Source organism: Mugil cephalus, chromosome 6 (assembly GCF_022458985.1).
Source record: "Mugil cephalus isolate CIBA_MC_2020 chromosome 6, CIBA_Mcephalus_1.1, whole genome shotgun sequence".
NCBI lineage: Eukaryota > Metazoa > Chordata > Actinopteri > Mugiliformes > Mugilidae > Mugil > Mugil cephalus.
Genome location: NC_061775.1, coordinates 25806773 through 25829869, shown reverse-complemented (window position 1 = coordinate 25829869; position 23097 = coordinate 25806773). Strand labels below are relative to the sequence as shown.

The window sequence follows — 23097 nt, the reverse complement described above, 5'->3', positions numbered from 1 at the left end:
GAGTAGGAGTTGTGCAGGGATCAGATGTTGAATAAAATAAATAAGTAAATAAATAAAATCTTTTGTTCATACATGACACAAAACTGTCAGGGACCAAATTAATTAACGAGGTAGAATTACACTATAAATATACAATATATATCGGTACAAGAATCCCTGATAAAATCTAAAAAAAAAACCCAGAAAGATAAATCCAAAGTACACAGATCAGTCAAGTATTCTGATACTCTGATGTAGTCAGAGTTTCCAGTCTAACATCAACTTTTAGGACTATTTTTTTTATTGATATCCCACAGTAACTAGAAAAATCAGTGTCATTTATTACACTAGTGGTCATAATGTTATGGCTGATAAGTTTATCACTAAGTGCACTTTACTGTAATAAGCATTAAATATAGCGTTTAGGTTTAGATGGTTATTAATATTCATTACATGCAAAACAAATATAATATTTATTAATACTGATGAGCAGCTAGTTTGTGATTGAATTTTCTCCCCAAGTCGTGTCCTTTTCATGGGATTTATTTACACTTTTAAGATATTTATAATGTCTGATTTTGCTTTATTTTATGTACGTATTTATCTAACTGCTCTCGTCATGCAACAACTCTAATAACTTGGAAGTTTTAATTAAAGCTTAATGAGTAGAGCTCTAGTCAGGACCTGAGTCATTTCATTAAATGAAATAAAAACTGTGAGTTTACTGACCTAATGCAGCTTAGAAGTTGTTCAGTTCGGGACAACGAAGGCGACGGAAGAGTCGGCTCCGAGCCACACGGCCGCGTACAGAGGCTGGTCGAACTTAGTCTCCACCCGGTGCAGGAGGTGGACTCCTCCGGGCGTGACGGCGTAGAAGCAGAGCAGACCGGCGTCGTGGTCCAGGAACACGCCGATCCTGCGGGAGGAGGAGGACGAGGAGGACGAGGAGGAGGCAGCGGGAGGAGGAGACGCCACCGCATGGGACTGGTCAGCGTGACAGAAGGAGAAGGAGGACGAGCTGCAGCTCAGACCCCACGACACAGAGTTGTGTCCCAGTCGGGACTGGTTGGACGAACCCTGAGGACCAAACATCACAGAACATTATTCAACCATTTAAGTTTGTGTTAAATAAATAACTAGACAATCACTGCTATTTATTTACACCAGTGGACGTAATGTTATGGCTGATCAGTGAATAACCAAGTGCACTTTTCCGTAATAAGCATTTAATGTAGTGTTATTAGTATAATTAAAAATATGGTAAAACTAACCCTGTGTGAATAGAGCTTTTGTATATGTGAATAAATTCAGAGCCGTATATTAGAGAGGGTCTCAACTCAAACCATAGGCGCCATGTTTGCTACATCAGAGGTTAGATTCTACAGTGTAACTCTACGGGGTGGATGTGCTATGTTGAAATAAATCGTTTATTTTCACCATTAACAGGCCTATAAATGTTATTACCAATGTCTGTCAATATGTAAAAGGACCTCACTTAAATATTCCAGCGTCTACTTCCTTTAAATATCTGAAATGAGCTGTAAAATGCTTTGTAGCCCAATCACCTCATCAGTCATGGAGCTGTGTTTATCTTCTCCTCAGTCTCCGTGTTCATCCATCACCATTAAAAGAAAAATTATAAATACTCAGAAATAGTGAAAATTAAACTAGTCTTACTGTTATTTAGTATTAGCATTAGTATTATCATCATAGCATTAGCATGCTAGCCATGATAACTTAAGTAACTGAGGTAAAGTTACGTGTTAGTTAAATGTGTCTTTCTACATGGACATAAATTACATGAACACATGGGTTTCACAGTATATATGATGCTAACTGCTATTTTCTTGCTATAAGTCTTTAGTCTAGATAACTAGCTAGCATAAGACTAGCATAAAGCTAGGTTAACTTCAAACTTGGGTATTTTTGAGATCAAGGTTCACATTAATGATGGTGTGACTTTATTTTTCTATATAAACCTCATCACATAACAGGGAGAAATCAGCTGACATCCAGTTCTTTCTTTTAATCTTCTGCTCCATAACTTTCTCTGTTTTTGTTCACTGAGGAAACGCTGGAGTTTCCTCCATGTTTTCTTGATCCTGTGCTGGAGCCGTAGACTGAGCACTTTGGTGTAGTTTAACTTTTAATCCAGCTTTATTCTCTGTTTTTGCCACTTCTCTATGGATGAATATTGGTTATATGTATCTAACATGGCGCCCATGAAACATGTGACCAGCTCAGAACCAATCAGCATAGAGGGACAGCTCAGACTGTCCATTCCCTGGTTGGACAGACTCTCTGTAATATGTGGCTCTAGTGTGTTGAAATGAACTCTACCGTCCTGGAAGTCCTTCTATGACGCCCACCTTTCTTCCGATGCTCTCGTAGCTGAGCCCCAGCGCCACCTGCAGGCCGTCGCACTCGGCCTCCCAGTAGCAGCGGCCCCTCAGACCCTCGCGGCACAGCGCCTGGCCCCAGGTGTCGAAGCGGTCCGGGTGGTCCGGGTAGCTCTGCGGTTTTCCGGTCCGCCTGACCCCACGGTTCCCCTCGGCCAGAGAGAGGTCGCTATGCACCGTGAACGGATCCACAGACAGCGGACAGAAGTCTGCAGAGAGAAGAGACGGCCGGGGTTTGAGTCCAGGTTAAAAGAGGAGAGACACTAGAGTGGGAGAGGACTCACACTGGAGGAGATCGTCTCTGCTGTTCAGAGCGGGAACGCAGGAAGAATCAGAGGAGGCGTCTGCTGAAAATAAAGACACAGGAAGGTTTGTCTGAGGCAGAACATTTTCACTAAAACACTCAATTATATTCAAGAAGCAACCTTTAAAACAAACTAAGCTACTTCTATTTTTTCAACCACTACAATTAATGGTTTGCATTTCATATTTCTACCTCCACGTTTCTTAAACCAGAGAAACCAGCACATCAACAGTTTATATGGTTAATAGAAGATCAGGACATCAGATGCTCTACATCCAATTAAAAATCCTGCTCTGACTGCGTTTCTTACATGAGACGTTTTATATTCTGGTAATTAATGTCCATGTAAATGTGGCCAGAGCTGATTAACTGAACTACTGCTGCCGTTAGCTCGTTAAAAACATGTTTAGTTACTAACTGGGAAAACTAAAATATTTTCTATTTTACAAAGATCAGAACAAACCTTTACAGGAGTTTATGAGTCGTTAGGATAAGATTTCAGGTAAAACACCTTCTACAGGTGAACTAACACGTGTTTACATGATTATTAGGAGGTAAGATTTTCCTGTTGATCAGATTTTGTGGTTTAAGCCTCTAAATCTGTCTGAAAACTCCTTCCAGGCAGGTTTTTTAGGCAGATACAAGAGCATATTAGAGGAATAATTATATCCATGTATATTATTATAGATAAGCAAAAGTAATGCAATTACTGTAATAAATGAGGTGATAAGATCTATTGAGAACACAAAGTGAAAGTAACAGTAATGCAAAAGTAATGTAATGCCTTACAATTCAAGAGCAATGTTATAATGTATGAAAATATAATAATTAATAAAATTAAACCTTATTAAATGTAACTTTTAGCTCATACGATGCCTCACTCCCACCGACAAACAGAACTTTATAGACTAAGGTTTTAAAGTGTTTCATTGAACAGTTTTTTCTTCCAGTTTGCTCTTTCTATTTTCGCTCTATCTAAGCTTTATATTGATGTGTGTTTTTATTGTACACATGAGAATAAACACCTTGAATCTTACAGAATATAAACCCATGTTTCTTTGAGTATGATTTCAACTAATCCGATCCAGATTTAAAGTGTCTCTCATGACCTGTGGCAGATCTTATGAGTACTTTTCAAAATTAAAAGATCTGCTGCTACAATTAGATGTTTAGAGAGAAGACGTCACCTCTGTTGGCCTTTTCTATGTGCAGAAGGTTTACAGCTTTCACTGTGAAAGAAGGAAGTGAAGTTATTCAGGCTGATATGATACGTTTGTGCAGGTGAAACTGTGAGAGAGCTGATGAACGTTAGAGACCTGCGGAGGTGACGCCTGTGTACTGAGTCTGGAAGAAGCTCTGCAGCTGCTCCTTCAGGTCTGAGATGACGCTTCTCACCGGCCCAAATGAGACGTGTGGACTGACTCTCAGAGAGTTGCTTTCTTTTGGACTCTGAAGCGACTGGCACATCTGCTGAGGAGGAAACGGCAGCACTCAGTTCATGCTCGTGACGCGTTAACGTTAACGCTCAGGACGGTGAGAAAGCTTCACCTGTGCGATGAGCTGCTGGTCCTCGGAGCGTGAAAGCATCTCCAGCTCCCCGTCCCTCCTCCTCAGCTCCGTTATCTGCCGCTCCAGATGCTGCAGGTGGTTCTCGGCTCGGATCGCTTCGGCCTTCTCCTGGGCCCTGATCAGCTCCTTGGTCTCAACGCGACGCCGCTCCAGGAACTCCAGCAGCTCCGAGAAGATCTTGCTGCTGTCCTTCACCGCTGCTTTGGCCAAACGCTTATGAGACACACAGGACGCACATTACGTCTGACTACAGACACATGGAACATTCATGATGATCTGGGAGAAAAAACATCAGTAATGTTTTTATTGGGACGTACCCAGTGAGCGTGGAAGCAAACAATTAAATGGTGAATTTAAGCCATTTCCACTGGGTTCATATGACATGGAGTTCAGTTTTTTTAACGTATACTCACGGAGAACGAGCGCAGACTTTGTTTCAGCTGCTGAACCTCAAACTCCCTCTCCTGAAGCTGAGCTGCAACACATCTCCGTGTTTCTCCCAACAGCCTCTGAAACAATGACGTAACAAATCAACAAACACTTAAAAGAGACAATTTAAGAATTAAAAACGAATCAGTCTCCTCAATAACATAAAAGTAGCTGTGATTTCTTACAACTACAATATTCTCCTTTCATTATGTGTCTGATGTGGTAATGTAAAGTGTAACTTATGTCATTACTCATGAAGAGGGAGGTTGTGAATTCTCATGGTTTTATCTGTTTTAAGTTCATCCTTCTTGTAAACTTATTTTAGAAATTAAAAGTTCAAATGGAACCACTCTCCTCACCTCCGCGTCATTCCTCTCTGGACGCACCGAGGACACGTCAAAGGTGGCGTGCTGGAAGCCTCCGGTCTCCGCGGGGCCCATGAGGACCGCGGACAGAGGGGGAGCAGAGGGGCCCCCGCTCAGATTCAGATTCATGGCACCGAGTTTCTCCATCATCTCCACCAGCAGGTTGTTCCTGCCCAGCGTGGGTCTGGGACTGAAGGTGGCCCTGCACTGGGGACAGCTGCAGACCACCAGCCGGTCCCAGTGATCCGTCAGGCAGCGCATGCAGTAGCTGTGGCCGCACGGGATGGTGACCGGGTCCTTGAGCCACTGGAGGCAGATGGGGCAGCTGAACTGGGATTCGTTGAGTCTGGAGGAGGACATCGTGGCTGAAGGGAGCAGAGACGAGATGTTTGTTCTCAAATGGTCGCCAGCGTGTCCAGTTATCCATCATTCAGTTACACATAATTCTTCATTCTTCTTGCTTTATACACACATTAAATGAACCTATTCCTTCTTATAACAGTAACCTTAAAAGCACACTTTATACCCACTAACTTCTCTACCTCTATCCATCCTTTTTATTCATTATCAACCTCCCAAGTTTCTTTCTATCTGATGTGTAAAAGAATAAGGAAATAAATGTGGCAATATAAAGGAAAATAAATGAAAATCCCTTCCTGTTTTCTTCTCCAATGAATGACTTATAACTGGTCAGAGACTGGTGTGAATGGTGGTGAAACTTTATGGAGACAGATGCTATTTCGTAGATTTAATGCAGATTATATCTCAGTCCTCCTCCTGTCCCGAAAGGGTTTTTTCCATTTCAACACTGATGGTGTCCTTGGACCCAGACGTATCCTATGATAATAGGACAACATCTCAGCTAATAGAATCAAACTCACCCCAGAATAAGATCAATTAAAAGTGACTAGTAACACATTCAGATCCTCCAGAGTCAGCTACACTAAACTAAACAGAGAGACGTCTAGTGGAGACATCACTAAACATCTTATCAGGAGGGAAATAAGAACAAACACTTGGGCCGGACTAAGACTGGGCATCATTTCACAGAAGATGATGGAGATGACGGATAAACTAAAGGTCAACAGGAGAGTGAAACATGGAGCTGGAACATGGAGTTCAAGAAGGAAAAACCCTCCACTGCTTTTAGAGACCTACTCCACCCTCTGGTTTGCATTTCAAAAGACAAAGACTTTAGACTTTTAGGGCAATAAACTACCAAAACATTGCATTAATTGTTTGTCCCCCTTCCCTTTCCCTTTTTAAAGCAACCGATTGTTATTTTCAGGTTTTCGTGCGATGGAAATCCTTCTTTTTCTCCACATTAAAACACTCGTAATTGCTTCTTAGTCAGAAAAATATAATTTTTAATACAATAAGTTCATTTTTATCCACATTTACTCCGATAACAACCCGTTGTTTTTAGCATTTTACTCACTTGATGTTTTCGTTGGAAAATCAGGAAGTTGGGATCGAAGAAGAAGAAGAAGAAGCAGGATGAGAAAAGAGCTGAGTTTGTGTCCGACCGCCCCCCCTGGAGGCGGAAGACTGAACTACAGCAAACTGCAGCTTCAGCCTGATGTGAGATGAATCCGTAAAAGGATCTTTTATAAGAACTGAAAGACAAATACGAAATTTACTACTGTTCAAACTGGAAATACTGAAGGACACATAATTGATTCTGCTTTTATTACATTAAATACATGTCTAATAATATGATAAAAGCTCATCTGTGGTTCCCAAACATTTAACAAAAGTTAGCTCATTCAAAGAGAGATTTGAACCTATGAAAAGGTGAAATCACTCATTATTTCACAAAAAAATAATTAAGTTAAAACAAAATAATATAGAATAATACGTCTGTTTATTTCTCTCCAGTTGTTAAGAGTCTGGTAAAAACCTTTGTAGACATTTTAGTGATACCAAACATAATAATAAGTACTTTTAGTTTAGTTGTTAATTTGACACATTTTGATGACAATACTTTATATTTGAAATTTTATTGAGTTTTCAAATTATATATTTATATATATATATATATATGTATAGGTTATTTGAAGTTGAAATACATTTAAACGTCCACTAGATGGAACCAATTAGCCTAGAATGACATTCAGTATTTTCTTGGTATTTCTGCGGAGGGCATCCATAAAATTATAGTTATTATTTACTGAATTTCTTTATAAATGACAAGTAAACAGACATAACGTAGCAAAGAGAGAGACAATAAGATGATGTTATATTTGGGTCAGCCTCTATAACAAGTCTAACAGTCTAAGATTTGAAATAAATATTGTTCTACAGACTGAGCTTTTGCTTAGCAGAAAAGGGACCTCAAATGTCAGCATTGCGAAATAAATTGTATATTTCAATATAAATATGCAAATGCAGGTTACATGTAAGGTAATCAAGCCCATGCACCACACAAAGGCTGGTGTAGCTGCACAGGAACAAAACACTTTTGTTCTGCATAATTTGAAAAACCTTCAGAGCCCCCTGATCCCCTAACGCTGTTCCATCGTGATACTTCTCATTTCGTTTCTTGTAAAGACACCAGATTATTTTGACTCTAACCCTAAGGGAACTACATTTAATGGAGAATAAAATAATGCATCCAGTCTAATTCTGGCTGCGTGTCTTTTTTTTTTTTAAATGCGTAAAAATCTGTCACGTTCCCCCCTAGAGGGAGCTTGACTCTAAATAAGATGTTCACTGGAGCTGGAAACAAATGAAACAATTCTAGCTGTCTGACAGGTTTCTGTTTCTGTTCCCTCAAGAAAAAAAATAAATAAATAAATAAAAAATCCGCTTTGAAGAACGAACCCTGCGTTTAATAGGTTGTTAGAATAACAGCTTCTGCAGCGGAGGAGCCTCCGGTGGCATGTTTCACTTCACACACCGACTAAATACTGCTTCATTTAACAGCCCGTCTGTCTGATTATCTTTCTGCCTATGCATCCTGCCACTCCCACTCTGTTTTAGAGGGCACTCTTTGACAGCCTCCTGCCATAAAGGAGGCCCCGTCTGGGATTTGAAAGGCCGCAATGGCCCCCCCGATGACAGCTGGATGGATGGATGAATAGGCGAAGTAAAGACAGAGGAGGTTGTAAAGTAGATGTACTCCACATAACTTCCAATATTCTGTCTTTTGATCAGTCAAGAGTGAACAAAAAAAAAAAAACAAGAGTGAAACAGGAGTAAACACCAGGGAAAGACGTCATCAGCCTCAAGAGACTGAATGGAAACGGAGGAAAACCACACGGGATTCCTGCTGTTCTCCTGCAAAGAGGAAATAAAGAAACAGAACAAAGTACGAGCAGGCAAAGCACCAAGAGATAACTTTTCTCCCTTTAAATCTATAATTTATTTCGCTTTCTCTCTCACCATTTGAAACTTTAGCGGCGTGACACCAACATTTTGTATCGCTGTGTTTTGTGCAGGTGTTTTTTTGTTGTTAAGCGGCAGCTTTCATGATGAGATTTTCATGTGTGGCTGAAGCAGTTTTGAGGCTTTGCGCTGCCTCATTGGGTCAAACAAAAAAGTCTTCTCTGGCTGTCTTTCTTCTCACATGCACGTAAACACACAAACATGGAGCTGTAATCTTTCCCCAGGCCAGATCAATAAACCCGATAAGAAACTCCGTTCTGCCAGTTTGACGTTGACTAATGCGTCGGCAGACATGCGGTTTCCCCTGCAGGTCCAGAGCGCTGCCGGCGCGTTACAGACACAGCGAGGATGACAAAACATTTATAGGTGTGGTGTTCTACTGTGATGGGACTCAAGATAAATGTGTTCACTGGTGAGATGGAGTCTAACCTCCTCTGCCAATCTGCAGTATCATATATAATGAACAGCATATACTCCTCAATGACTGTTTGATGCAAAAAACAGTCATTAAAATACACAATTAGTTATTTGCATGAAACCTATTCACAATGTAAAAGGAGTCAAGAGTGTTTGCAGAAATAAAAGTTGTAATCTGAGATCAGAGATGTTTAAGCAGCAGCATGAAAGTTGCACCAGGATAATAAGAGGAGCCATATTTGGGGGTTTCCAAAACAGTAAACTGGGGTTGGATGTTTCTGAAGGCATCTATAAACTGCAATGTGTCACGGACTATGTTTACATGGAGTTATTTCAATCTGGTAAAGACTGAAATACTTCTGATTAGATCCCAAATTAAATAGAGTCTAAGTACAATACTCCTTTTAAGATATATGTGTTTACATGAAGATGTTTTTAATGATGAGACCTGAATTCATGTGGGAAAAACGTGCAGAAAATAAAATACATTTACTTAACTACATATGTATTTACTCCAACTAGAGAGAAACAACCAGAACCAGCATTTACATGGTTATTAGGAGCTAATACTCTAAAATTGAACAGATTATTAAAGGTGTACACCAGCCCTCTCAATGTCATTTGAATCAATTCTGATTGAGGTGGTTACATGAGTTACATAATATGTTGACACTTCGATAGCAAACTTAATTTACTTTATATTTTGCTAAACATGACACAGCTAACGACACTTTAGTAAGTTTAGTTATAGTCGACAAGTACGAAATATAGGTTAGTTACCTAGCCATGCTAGTAGCCATGCTAGTAGCCGTTGGTTCCGTTAACAGCAATAAACCAGGTTTGTTTTCCGTTTTCGACCGATCAGGTCCCGTTGATTAACGTTGACTTTTTCCAACACTCGCGGTCCAGGAGAGTGAGTAACTATAGATGGGAAAAAAATTAAATAAATAAATCTAAAACAAGCCTACACACTCCGCTAGGCGTTAGCGGACGTTGTTTTGCCTCCAGCTAAGCCTCGTCCAGTTACCACACTTACGTACAAGAGACGACGTCTGAAAACAGTTGCCAAGCAACGGTGTAAAACGAACCGTTGAGGCTAACAGTTTTAGCAAGCTAACAACCTGTAGGAATTTGCAAAAGCTAGAGTGACTGTCCCCGAAAATGTCCTGGGTTTTAGCGTTTTGTGAATGAGAAAAAACATGCGTTGCGTGTAGACTAGAACAACGGTTATTATGGTAGCGGATAGGAAGCGCTAAGTTAGTGGTCAGCATATTGCGCGCAGACTACAACAGTTATTACGGTAGCCGGTGGTTTAAATATGTTTAAAAATGAATAATAAATAAAACCGTAACTGCCCCTGTTTCTTCATTTTATCTTGATAACATTTAATACTATTATTTTTATTTATTAATTATTTATTTTCCGAGTAAATGTAACCAGGTTTCATTTCATATATCTGGTCACCATGAGGCCGTTAGGAATATTTTAACATTTCATATCAAGAATATTAAAAAAATACAAACTCTTTATGATTAAATTACAATATATTAACTTACCATCCACGTCCATCATTAAAAAAAAAAAAAAAAAAAAAAAAAAAGTTTGGACTTGCCACCAGAGGGCACTATTCTTACGGACTCTTCACTTCTCGCTAGGTTTTTGCTAACTAGCTACGCAAAACTTTCCCATGTTCAAATTGTTTACTCATAAAACAAAGATGCAACACACAAAGTGCACGTTGAAATAATGAACAATTAAAGAATAAATTATATTACAATCATAAAAGCACAATAAAACGAAAACAAAAGAAAAAACAAAACAAAATTAACATTAGCTAAGCTTAGTTAGCTTAGCTTAACAGTTGAAAGTGTTCATATTATAGAGGAAATAACTACAAAATCTGACAGAGTGCATATGCATGAGTGAACAAAAGACCAAACGGCAGCTTAAATAAAAAGTTTGTAGACAGCTTTTTAATAATGCTGCCTAAAAGAAGAAGTAAGCCTTGAGCCTACACCATAAATCTGAACGGAGAAAGGTCACGGTGTTCAGGTAGGAGGATTTATCTACGAGTTCCTTCTGCTTTGCAAATGTCTCCTATTTCATCTCCTCTTTGTGCAGCTTATATGTCACATACTGGATAGCTTGTTTTTAAAAAACGTTGCTCATCATCCTTTCCTTAGTTTGACATTCGCCTCCTCATGATGTGATTTAGTGCATGTCAGCGAGCACAACTTTACCACTGTCTCCCAATGGAATATGTTAAATGTACATTTTATATGATCACTACAGAGTCTCACTTTTGTTTGCTTGTTCGTTGTTTTCTTGCAATCATCGAGACGAGAACATGTAAATATTAATTTTCGTACCACTCGAGAGCTCGTTTGCGGTGGCAGCTCTGATTGCTGTCCTAATTTCCTTTTCAGATCTCTCTCTGCTTGGAACTCCTACAGTTGACACTGTTTTTCCATTTTTCTGCTCAGCAAGAGATCCTTTTTTATTACTTTAATCTTTTGCATTCCAACATGTATTTGTCAGGGCTAGAAGAGATACAGAAGAAGAAATGTAATGGGGGATAAGGGAATGATATGAAACAATTCTTTCAAGAAAGGAAACCAAACAAATCCCTTTGGGGACCATGATGTCTATTAATTTATTGCTATGATTAGTGGGACCATTAGTTGGGCCATAGCATCTACATAAATATAGATAAAGGGTCATCTGTAACTGTACAAAAACTAAAATTGATGCCAAATGCTAAAAAGTAGAGACAGGTATTGACTATATTGGCTCAAATGTGAGCGTTGACAGAACTTCATGTTGCAGAAACCATCTTGGAGAGACCACCTTGCACGTTGCATGATCTATTGCAACAACAGATTTGGTTTAAAAACAGATGATGCATCACATCTCAAAGTAAATGTCCCTCGGTGTTCTCCACTTTACTGAACGGGAGTCTGCAGGTGCATTCGCAACCATTTTATTTCAGAGCACCAGTCAATCATTGTGATGAAATAACCAATAAAAAACAGACATGAAAACAGGAAACTTACTCTTGAAAAACAAATATATATCAACGTGGTAAAAAGTTCAATTATTTCGTTTGGCTCCTCTCCCATCCACCAATCCCATTTGCCTTCACTTCCTGGACGCTGTTGATTTTCATCAAAAATTCTAATAAATTTGTTCTGGATTGAAGATTAGACCAATTTTATTGTGGAATGTCTAATGAAACATTCTAGAGCCGTATATTAGAGAGAGTCTCAACTCAAACCATGGGCGCCATGTTTGCTACATCATCGGTTAGATTCTATAGTGTAACTCTATGGGGCGGATGTGCTATGTTGAAATAAATGTCTTATTTTCACCATTAACGGGCCTATAAATTTTATTACCATCGTCTGTCAGTATGTAAAAGGTCCTCACTTAAATATATCAGCATCTACTTACTTTAAATATCTTAAATGAGCTGTAAAATGCTTTGTAGCCCAATCACCTCATCAGTCATGGAGCTGTGTTTACCTTCTCCTCATTCTCCATGTTCATCCATCACCGTTAAAAGGTTGAAATTACTCAGAAAAATTAGAAATACTCAGAAATAGTGAAAATTAGAGTAGTCTTACTGTTATTTAGTTTTAGCATTAGTATTATCATCATAGCATTAGCATGCTAGCCATGATAACTTAGCAGTAACTGAGGTAAAGTTACATGTTAATTAAATGTGTCTATCTACATGGACATAAATTACATGAACACAGTATATATGACGCTAGCTGCTAATTTTTTACATCTTTAGTCTAGATAACTAGCTAGCATAAGGCTAGGCTAACTTCATTCATTTGTAAAGTGGTGTTGGATGTTTTTGAGATCAAGGTTCACATTAATGATGGTATGACTTTAGTTTTCCTATAAAATCTTAACAAAGAGAGACACACAATCAGATGACATCCAGTTCTTCCTTCTACTTTATTCTCTGTTATTGCCACTTCTCTATGGATGAATATTGGTTATATGGATCCAACATGGCGCCCATGAAACACGTGACCAGCTCAGAACCAGTCAGCATAGACGGTCTATTCCTTAGTTGGCCAGACTCTCTGTCTGAAATATGCTATAAAAACTGCATTATGGGAGATGTAGGATCCGGTGCTAGAGTTTAGAGTCAGGAAAACTCGCCCCCTTGTTGACGCCTCAGGTTGAGATTTGCTCTGAAAAGTTTTCACAGTGAAAATTAAAATGCTCAGCGAACAACACCAGCACTTGTTTACGCAAATTAGAAACTCGCACCAAGACAAACAATAAAGAAACTTGTGTAAACTTGCATCCGGGCCTAGATCCCGTTCAATGAATATATGCATCGCTTCTGAATAATTAAACAGTGACCTGTCTGAGCTGATTAGTTGTTTACGCCGCTGATGTTGGGTAAATAAATTAGTCTTCCATCGTCTTCGCGCTCACTTTCAGTTTTCGGCCAAAAGACGAAGAGCTGGACGTCCAACAACTAGGGCAAACACAGATGAACGGCTTAGTCTCCTGAATCCCTGCCACCACTGTGTCTGGAAATAGACTCAAAAGGGCACATCTATACTCAACAGAGAGATTAAGGAGCTAAAAGCTGCTAAAACTGGCGCCGTAGAAACAGGAAGTTTGCTGGCGGCGCTAAGTGGGAGGAATAAAAACCCCCCAGAATATTCCCAAATGAAGAGATGATTGTTCTACACGAGGAGAAAAAAAAATCCCACAAGACAAAACAAGAAGGTTCATAATTAGATCTATTTCCAGATTTTTTTGTTTTCATACAAGATTACAGTCATTGCAGGAATTATATAAAAAAAAAGGTATATTAGGAAAATAAAATGCAAAAAAAAAAAAATCATTGAGTCATTTTGATTTTTCATTATGTAAAAAGAAAAAAAAACAACACCTTAAAGAATAATCAATAATAATCAATAAAATGTCCCCGTTTTGCTTCAGCTTTCCATTTGTCCCTTGTTTAAAAAAAAAAACAAACAAAAAACCTTCATGTGCAGCGTTCAGCTTCCTTCATTCGTCGTAATTTTCTGTAATTATGTCAACCAGCTTTACAACAAACAAACAAACAAACATCAAAAACAAAAAAAAACACAGGATAATTCTTTTTCTTTAATCAAATTCCGAGGAAGCTAAATAACACGTAACTAGATTCTATAAGCGGATATCAAAATAAATCACTTTCCTTCATTTGTTAGAGCCACTTTTGCATATTCACAGAAAAGAGCAGAAAAATGTACACGGCTGTTCCTTCACCTGCAGACACACACGAGAAATCTACACACTACAGTGGTTTTATTAAAGTAAAGCTACTCTCTATGCATCTCTTTGCACTAACGATTTAAGCCTCATACAGATTTACTCTCTGAATACAAGCAGCGGTCTGAGTTTGGTTTCGTTAAAGGAGGTTAAAACCTCTGATACCTGCATTTATCTCTACGCTGACTGACCCACTCCCACCTGTGACACATCGAATCCTACGTGAAGGCGAGGAGTTCATTTTGGTTGTTCCACGAGGGATTTCTGCTGGTGTCTTTCCCACTGACTCATGATGTGACATTTGATTCTGTGTCTCGTTAAACTAATCAAATTTACGACAAAGTGTTCGACTTAATAAATAAAACTCATGACTCGTGATTATCCAAAATCGCTTCTTCGGGTTCCTCTACTCGGAAAAGTCTCCGGGAACAAGTCTAGTTGCCATAGTTTCAGCTTTGTTTTGTGGGTTTGCCGTGACCTCGACGAAGAGAGTTCAACTCTGATTGTTGTGCAATCTGCACCAAAAAAAAATGACTTTATCGCTATTTTCATACACTATCGGTCAAAAGTTTTACACCAGCATCAGTCTCCTCTGGTTTAGTTGGTCAGAGCTTCAACCTACAGCAACATAATGACCCAAAACTTTAGTCCAAGCTGAACCAGAACTACCTCAGGATTAAAACAAGTTCTGTTCTCTGAACGTTGATTAAGAAGCAAATCTAATCAAATTTATGTTAAAGAAGAAGGCTGATGTTTGGATTTTGCAGGTTTTCACTCCTCAAACCACACGTTCTCTCAAATAAGTTCTGTGAATTTGCCCCGTGGGACTAATGGGGAAAATGATTTCTACTCATTTGGGTTTTTGACCTCAGTTGTTTTGTAGTTTGGTTGCATGTTGCTAAAGTCCCGGGGAGACGGGGCTGAGACAAAGCTTCCCTTTCTCTCACGAAGTCCGGCTCCACATTCCTCTCATTCTACCGGGCATGAACTGGCCTCGACCACAAGCCGTCTCTGTGTCCGTCCCCTGTGTCCGTCCCCTGTGTCCTCGCTGCTGTTTTTCTAATGTCGGCGAGTCCCTCCGATGACGGCGGGTCATTCGTAGAGGAACACAGTGGAGGAGTGGGTTATTTTCAGGTTGTGGGACTGTGACCTGTGTTGGGACGCAGCTGCACAAAACAACAGTGATATAAAAATACATCTTTCAGCTTTAAATGGTGTTAAAATAACTTGAACCTTTCACCTGAGTCAGTCCCTCTTTCTCTACGACGTCACAAATGATTATAAAATATTAAAAATAGTCTCATAAATGACTTTGGTTTCCACTTTCTTTTTTTTTTTTTTTTGAGCAGATGAAATAAAAGAAGAGAAAAGCTCTTCAATTATTGCTCCTGGTTTCTTGACAAAGACGAGTCGTCCGACGGAGACGCTGATTTCTGTCTTTGGTCTTTCGAATCAAACACACGTCTTTTATCTCTCTCTCTCTGGGTGACAGCTCATTTTCTTACCTCAAAACCTACTTGTGACTTGCAGCGCTCCCTCCAAACGCTGCCCTGTCCTGTCCTGTCCTGTCCTGTCCTGTCCTGTCCTGTCCTGTCCTGCCCTGTCCTGTCCTGTCCTGTCCTGTCCTGTCCATACGTCCGTCTGTCTGGACTCTCTGTCGAGGTTTCAGGGTTGTAACGAAAATTCACTTTCAGTTCAGCCAGAGCAAAAAGACTTGAAGCCCTTCTCATCCACTACGAGATTACAAGTCTGGACCAAGAGCAAGAAATGAAACTCATCGCTTTTAACTGGATAAACTGCAGGATTTAAAGCGTGAATTTAGTTCATTTAACGAGTCCTCACGTTTGGAAAACACAGTCTTCTTCTTTTTCATAATATGTTTCCAGGAATAAACTAAAAGTATTGTTATGGATGCGCCAAGCTGATGGTGTTGTAGGTTCCTCATCACTGGTACAATCTAATAAATGTATAAAAAAATGTGATCTCATCTTTATCTGACATGCACGAAAATAAAAACTGATTAAAAAAGATTAGAGATGTTAAAAAAGCCGCTAATCTTCGCGTATGAGGGAACAAGTCAAGTCCAGAAATGATTTCCCATGAATGAATCTAAAAGGGAAAAAGGCTCAAAGTCCCGTTCGAACTCAACTGAAAGTGAAACTTCCCCTAAACTTTCCCATCTCTAAAACACTTTCACGTTCTTTCATCCTTCTCCATTCACTTTCCTTCTTCTTCTTCTTCTTCCTCTTCTCTGCTGTCGTCCCCTGATTCTGCCTCACAGGATCCATCATTTACACACTTAACGTGATTTATATTGCCGTAAAACTCCTTATTAGTCGCTAATCAGCTTCACTACAGCAGCTATTGTGTGACTGATGAGTAACGTGTAATGAAATGTCTCCGTAAATAGATGAAAAATGTCATTAATGCAACAAAACCTATTATATAATAACTTAATACTGATAAAAAAAAACGTTTTAAAAAAGACAGGGTTGCTGTTTCACTAACCTAACGTAGATTTTTTTTCAGCAATAAAAAACATCTCTAACATGATTTGACATTTTTAGCCCATTTAAAGGATATTTCATCACGCTCATTACATTCATTATTACATAACGTTATTGCCGTTGCGTCACTAAAGCAGACGTGATGCGCTGTAAGAGCCAACAACAAAGAAACACAACGTGAACAGGTCAAAATCTCTTACAGTTTGGAGTCAGATTTTTACAAAAATGAACCAAAAAATGTTCCTCAACCATCGTCTGTTCATGGTTTCATCCTCAGATTCGGTCGTTTTTTACGTTGACCTTTGAACTCATCCACACATCCAAACCCCCCTCCCGTTCCTGGAAGCTCTCGTTCCCTTTCCCTAAAGGCTGGAGCAGCAGTGGAGTGTGTTATATATTTAAAAAGTGGCAGTGAATATTGGATCCGTGGTAATTATTGCAGTCTGTTTGAATTACTTCCACAGACGTTTCTAGGGTAAAAAAAAAAAGAAAAAAGTTTCTACTCAAACGAGAGCAGGTCTGGATGAGGCTCTGCGTCGTCGGCGCTCACCACCGAGCCTTTACTGCAGGGGGCGCCGTTCCCCAGCAGGACCTCCTCCTCCTCCTCCTCCTCCTCCTCCTCCTCGCCCAGGCTGATGCGACACTGAGTTTTGCCCGAGGAGCGGAGGGGAGTGGAGGCGAGCCGGGAGTCGGGCCCCGGAGCCTTCTGCCAAACGTCGCAGGGTTTGGCCCTGGACTCCAGGGGGAGATCTTTGTTGATGAGGTCTGGGACGGAGAGCTGCAGCTGGTGCTGGCGCTCCTCCACGCCTCCTTCGCTGCCCCCGTCTCCCACCGCCTCCTCCTCCTCTGCTCCTCTTTCCACCTTGCTGTTGCTTCGATTTGTTTCTGGATCAGCTTTGCTCTCCTCGGGGGCCGTCGACCTCTCCACCTCCTCCTCTTCTACTTTCTTCTCCTTCTCACCCTGTTGCCGCTGCTCCTCATTGTTCTCCTCCTTAATGATGAGGGGCGCCTTGTCGGGGGAAGGGAGGAAGGAGGAAGCGTCTGCCGGGTCCGGCGAGGAGACCACGGGGTCGGAGGAGATCATCATGTCCTGGGTGGTCTTCAGGGCTCGGGGGAGGCGCTTCTTCCCTGAAGGGGGCGGAGGGTCGAGGCGAGGGAAGGAGTCGAAGGAGGAGATGTGACTAAAGAAGAAGAGGAGGAGAAGGGAGGTAAATAGATGTGAGGATGACAAGGAGGTGCAGACATATATATACTGTATATAGAGAGAGAGACAAAAATAAAAGCTGTAGGCGATGGGAACAGGAGGAACGAACACTGAAAACTAAAACTGGTGCAACTTATTTAATTAGTCACTTGGATTTTATTATGAGGTATAATAAAGAAAGAAAGAAACATCTTTGCCGGATCCCAAAGCAACTTTCTTTCTCAAATATTCTGAGGGTGGTGGAAGACGAGCTTGGCTCGGAGGCTAGTGGAGGAGAAGATGTGCCAGGTGAAAATCAGAATCAGAAAAAGCTTTTTTTTTTTTACCTCTAAAGGGAAATTAGGAGGGCGAGGAGCGGTAAATAAAATTAAAGAGCAAGAGACGAAACACACAAAGGTGGGTTGTGTGCAGTGGCAGGTCTGTTGCCAGTAAGATTAATACGAAATAAATATAAAAAAAAAAAGGAAAATAACTGATTCGGTACAGAAATAAATAATAAATAGCATGGATTAAATTAAAGAATGACATTGTAGTTTTACACATGAGGACATGAGACACTATTTGCACTCCATTAGTTTCACACAGGATAAACAAACTCTTTGTTTTACTCTAATTTACGTTCTGTTTTTTCCGGCTCTGCTACTCCCCGTCTCACTCCACCGCCTCAGACACAGTTTTAAGACGTTACCGACGACCTGGTGGTTTTTAAATCAGCTCCACCTTTACAGATGAACACATTAATGACTGATTTAATGATTTCATCCGTCATCTCGACTCTGCGCTCCAACATCTGCCCAAATTTTAGCACAAAAGTCGCAAAAAAGTAAAAACTCGCCCCTAAATAACAGACATGTCGATTCGTACTGGATTAGTTTTATGAGAGGACGTCTGTGTTACAAGATTATGGTTCAGGTAATTTTTTACTTTACACATCACGGACACGGATGATTCGCATTAAGATCACAGACGAACTCCGAGCGAATATGAGTGTAAATCTTAAGTTATCGTAATCTCTTATAAAAAGACAGGTGCCTGAAAACAACATGAATGAAGCAGATGATCTGGTACAAAAAAAAAACACAAATCAGATCCAAGCACAACGACACATGTCCCTGAAAAATGGTTTAAATTTCCTTCAGCATGAAAGTGATGCAGTGATTGTAACTGTAAAACCTTTTTGATTTAAGTTTTAATGACTTTCCGTCTCTGTCGTCGCCGTGGGCAACGCAGATAAACTAAGGGAAGTGATGTGAAATGAAAATGTGCGGCTCAGTCTCCTCATTTAAAAACATGTTTAAAACCAAATTATTACAAAAATATGGAAATTAGCTATGAAATGAAGTAACAATGATTCTGGAAGATGGAAGCTGGATGTTTTGTTGATCTACAGATCAGATGATTTAATGAGGACTGTGTGTTTGTTAAGGATGTTTTGTTTCCATCCGTTCACTGTATTTTGTGTTTGTTGAAAGTGAATTAGTTTGAAGGGAGGAGGTTAAAAAAATGAAGTGAATTAAGGTTCATTATCCCTAGAAAAGAAGAAAAGAAAGAGAGAAAAGAAGATGAGGAGGACGAAGAGGAAGATGGAACAAAAGAGGAGGAAGATTAAAATGAGCAAGAAGGAATAAGAGGAAGAAGGGAAGAAGGAGAAAGAGGAGTGTTGGGATGAGGAGGATAAAGAATGAAGAGGAATAGGAAGGCGAAGGAGGAGTGGAAAGAAGCAAAAAGGAAGATGAGAAGGTGGAGAAGGAGGAGGTGAAGAGTGGGACAAGAAGAAGAGTAGAATAGGAGGAGATAAAGGAGGAGAAGAAGGAAGGAAGGTAGGAAGGAAGAGAGAACAGAGGATGAGGAGAAGCAGATGGAGAAGGAGGAGTGGAAGGAAAATGAGAAGGAGGAGGAGGATGAAGATGAAAACCAGAAAGAATGAAGAACTAGAAGAAGGGGAAGGAAGAGAAAGAGGAGGAGGAGGGGAAGAAGCAAAGAAGGAAGAGGAGATGAAGGAGGAGGAAGTAGGAAGAGGATGAAGAGCAGGACAAGAAGAAGGAGGGAAGAAGCGAGAAAAGAGGGAGAAGTAGGTGGGAAAGGAGGAATGGAAGGAAAATGGAGAAGAAGGAGGATGAAGATAAAAATGTGAAAGAACGAAGAAGGAAGAGAGGATGAGAAGAAGTAGGAGAAGGAGGACGAGAATGAAATAAGAGGAACCCGAAGAATAAAATTACAGAACATGCAGAACCAGAGCTGAACAGCAGATGGCAGCAGTGTGAGAAAACTTCTTTAATTAAGAAGTTATTCATAAAAACGGTTTAGCTCATAAAAGGACAGTTCAATAAACAAAGGGGAAATCTGGAGCTATTTATTTATTTATTTATTTATTTATTTGAGTCTGATCCATTTAACGTTTTAGTTGTCCTTCAGAGCCGCTGATAGAAGCTTGAACCTGAACTAATAAGAAGGAGTTGAGCGATGGAGGAGGACGGAGAAAACACAACCAGGAACAACCAGGAACAACCAGGAACAAGCTCCTGTCAAAGAGCTCTGTGCTGCACGGAGACGAGTTTTCTCCTTCTAGGAACAAAAATCATAACGTCTTCCAGCTAAAAAACTCTCAGCTCCTGTAAAACCTTTAGATTCACATCAATAATTAAACTGAAGATGTTCTCGTTCCAGTAAATGGAGATAAACGGGATCTGGGCTTCTAATAATAAAAAATAAAAATAATTAAATAAAAATAAAACTTGACCGACCTTCAGGCGAAAGAGAAAACAGATCAATGATAAAAAACAGACGTTAACGTGGTGTTTGTGAGTTCTGGTCAATTAAAGACACGTGAGGAGCTGAGGATCCTACGTCTGATTTGACGTCTCATTATTAATTTAGAGCCACAAGAAAAACATTAAATTATTCAGCTTCTGTGACGGAGCGTCTGGGTTAAGGTCTCTTCCCTCAACCGGTGACCTCATATTCTCACATTGATACGTTCTGGCTGTGTGTGTGTGTGTGTGTGTGTGTGTGTGTACCTGTGTGTGTACCTGTGTGTGTGTGTGTGTGTGTGTGTGTGTGTGTGTGTGTGTGTGTGTGTGTGTGTGTGTGTCGTGTGTGTGTGTGTTGTGTGTGTGTGTTGTGTGTGTGTGTGTGTACCTGTGTGTGTTGCTCTGGTTGAGTTGGTCCATGCCCCAAACTGCTCCAACGTTCTTGTTGACCTCAGTGACTCCGATGTCCCCGAAGTGACTGGACTCTTTCCTCCTCAACAGGTCGTTGACCTGAAAGACAGAACGGACGGAGAGAATGAATGAATGAATTAAGGAAGGAAAGAATTTAAAGAAAGAATGACAAAATGAATGAATGTAGGGAAAGATGAATGAAAATATGTAAGAAGAAAGAGAAAATATAAAAAGGGAAAAAGAAAGAAGTCAAACAATGACAGAAGAAAGAAAGAAAGAAATGAATGAATTGTAGAAATAAAGAAAAATTAAAAACAAACAAGAAAAGAAAGAATATAGGAAGAAAGAGAAAAAATTAAGCAAGGATGAAAACATGAATGAATGAAGGGAAATATGAATGAAAAGATGTCAGAGATTTAGGGAAGGATAGATAAAAGAATGAAGGAATGAAGAAGGACAAAAGAAAAAGGAAGGATGGAAAAAATGAATGAGAAGGAAGGATTTATTGACTGTATTTATTATTTGTTTATTATTTGTTTCTGTCAAGATGCTGAAGGCAAATTTCCATTGTGTTTTTAAACCATTGGACAGTAAAGTCTTCTTATCTTATCTTAAAGAAAGAAAGAAAGAAAGAAGGAGGACAAAGGACGGATGAAAGAATTAATGAAGGAAAATGAAAAAAGATAAAAGACAGAAAGCTAAGAAATAAAAAAAAGAAATTAATTTTACTCAGGCGACCTCGAGAGCCATGAAACAAAAAAACAAACAAGAGAAAGGAAAGAAAGACAAAATATAGGAAGAAAGAAATAAAAAAATAGAGGAAGGATGAAAAATGAATGAAAAGACGTAAGAAGGAAAGAAAGAATGATAGAAAATTAATGAAGGAAGAATGAAAAAAAGAAGAAAGAACGAAAGAAATGAATGAAGTGTAGGAAAGAATAAAGAACGAGAAACAAACAAGAGAAAGGATGGAACGAATGAGAAGGAATGAAAAGGAAAAGGAAAGAAAAGACATTTCTCTCTAATAAATCTCCGTTGCCGTGGCGATGACAGATCTGAGGCAAACCGGACGTTCACCTTCCCTGAGAAAAGCTGCTTCTGCTCTGGTTCGTTCGCTTTGAGCTCCTCTCAGAGGTCAGAGGAACTCAGCCCCAGAGCTTCATGTTTCATTCCTGCTCGCGTCTCACTAACCTTCGCTCCCACCGCCTTCCCCAGGTTAATGGCGTTTTTCAGCCGCTGCTGTCCTCCGGAGGACGGAGAGTCCACGCCGCCGGACCCCAGGCTGGAGTTAATGGAGGCGGCCGAGCGCCGGGCGGCCGGCTGACGACTCTGCTGCTGCTGGGCGATGGAGTTCTCAAACATACTCTGATCAACTGCGCACAAAAAAATAAAAGAAAAGAAAGAAAAAGAAGAGAAGTAAACACACGGGAGGATTCTCTTTGAACAGTGCATGTTGCAAAGCTGCAGACCTTTAAAGTGTGATACCGGGGTTTTACTCTGCAGCTTTGCTCCGAACACAAATACACGAGAATGCAACATGAGGGAAGATCTAAGATGGAGAAGCTCCGAAGTAACGACATGAAAACACAACTGAGGAACCACTGCAGTGACGCATGCACATGAAGCAAAGAGGCGATGGAGGTAATGAGGCGGGGATCAGTCCACGCAACACAGAAGATCTTACCTCTTGGAGAGAAATATTTCTCGGGAAAGCATTTAACGAGACACAGAAGTAGCATCAGGAACAGGAACTTTTAAATTTCTACAAATAACATGCAGCATTTGACGGTCACCTTGACTTCTCTTTGCACGCGCACACACGAGTATTTCACCTACTGCACTAATCAAGTGATCTTACAAAAAAAGCCCATTAGCCTCAGGGCGGAGGAAACGTGATCCAATATTATGAATCAATGTGGAGCAGAGATCATTAACCTCAAGGAGACAGGAGAAAAAAAAGAGGTTGTGAAGAACAAAGAGAAACGTACACAGTGAGGTTACAACATGCAGGATTATTCACAGGTCGTAAGTAAGACGGCAGAAAATAATTTCTCCTCCGTTTATCTACGGCTGCCGTTACATGGACA

The 23097-nt window shown here is 40.1% G+C and overlaps 2 protein-coding genes across 4 annotated transcripts in view; both read right to left on the bottom strand.

The window, feature by feature from the left end:
• Positions 1-22: 22 nt before the first annotated feature.
• On the bottom strand, positions 23-10301 carry LOC125009464 (E3 ubiquitin/ISG15 ligase TRIM25-like). 2 transcript variants are annotated; one of them, XM_047587457.1, is made up of 10 exons: positions 9630-10301; positions 6484-6661; positions 5040-5410; positions 4665-4760; positions 4231-4464; positions 3999-4149; positions 3870-3911; positions 2663-2722; positions 2349-2587; positions 23-1056 (listed from the first exon to the last, which is right to left on the bottom strand). In XM_047587457.1, exons 3-10 carry the CDS (start codon positions 5403-5405, stop codon positions 730-732), a joined length of 1515 nt encoding a protein of 504 aa, XP_047443413.1. In that variant the 5' UTR covers positions 5406-5410; positions 6484-6661; positions 9630-10301; the 3' UTR covers positions 23-729. The 2 variants fall into 2 exon arrangements, with proteins under 2 accessions (XP_047443413.1, XP_047443414.1); XM_047587458.1 differs by lacking the exon at positions 3870-3911.
• A 3303-nt stretch (positions 10302-13604) lies between these two features.
• Positions 13605-23097, bottom strand: part of LOC125009051 (carboxyl-terminal PDZ ligand of neuronal nitric oxide synthase protein-like) — a 205493-nt gene continuing 196000 nt past the window's right edge. For both annotated transcript variants that reach the window (XM_047586582.1, XM_047586583.1), the window contains exons 11-13: positions 22202-22383; positions 20988-21109; positions 13605-17826 (exon numbers count right to left, since the gene is read on the bottom strand). In XM_047586582.1, coding sequence (XP_047442538.1) covers positions 17145-17826; positions 20988-21109; positions 22202-22383 — 986 coding nt within the window. In that variant the 3' untranslated portion in view covers positions 13605-17144. The remainder of the gene's footprint in view (positions 17827-20987; positions 21110-22201; positions 22384-23097) is intronic.

What these genes read in the sequence shown, in the direction of transcription:
- LOC125009464 (XM_047587457.1), bottom strand. Translation starts at nt 5,405, where the DNA reads ATGTCCTCCTCCAGACTCAACGAATCCCAGTTCAGCTGCCCCATCTGC. An exon ending in CACAGGCGTCACCTCCGCAG is followed by an intron (nt 3,912 to 3,998) that starts GTCTCTAACGTT and finishes CTTCTTTCACAG; the next exon opens with TGAAAGCTGTAAACCTTCTG. An exon ending in ACGAGAGCATCGGAAGAAAG is followed by an intron (nt 1,057 to 2,348) that starts GTGGGCGTCATA and finishes TTTGGTCCTCAG; the next exon opens with GGTTCGTCCAACCAGTCCCG.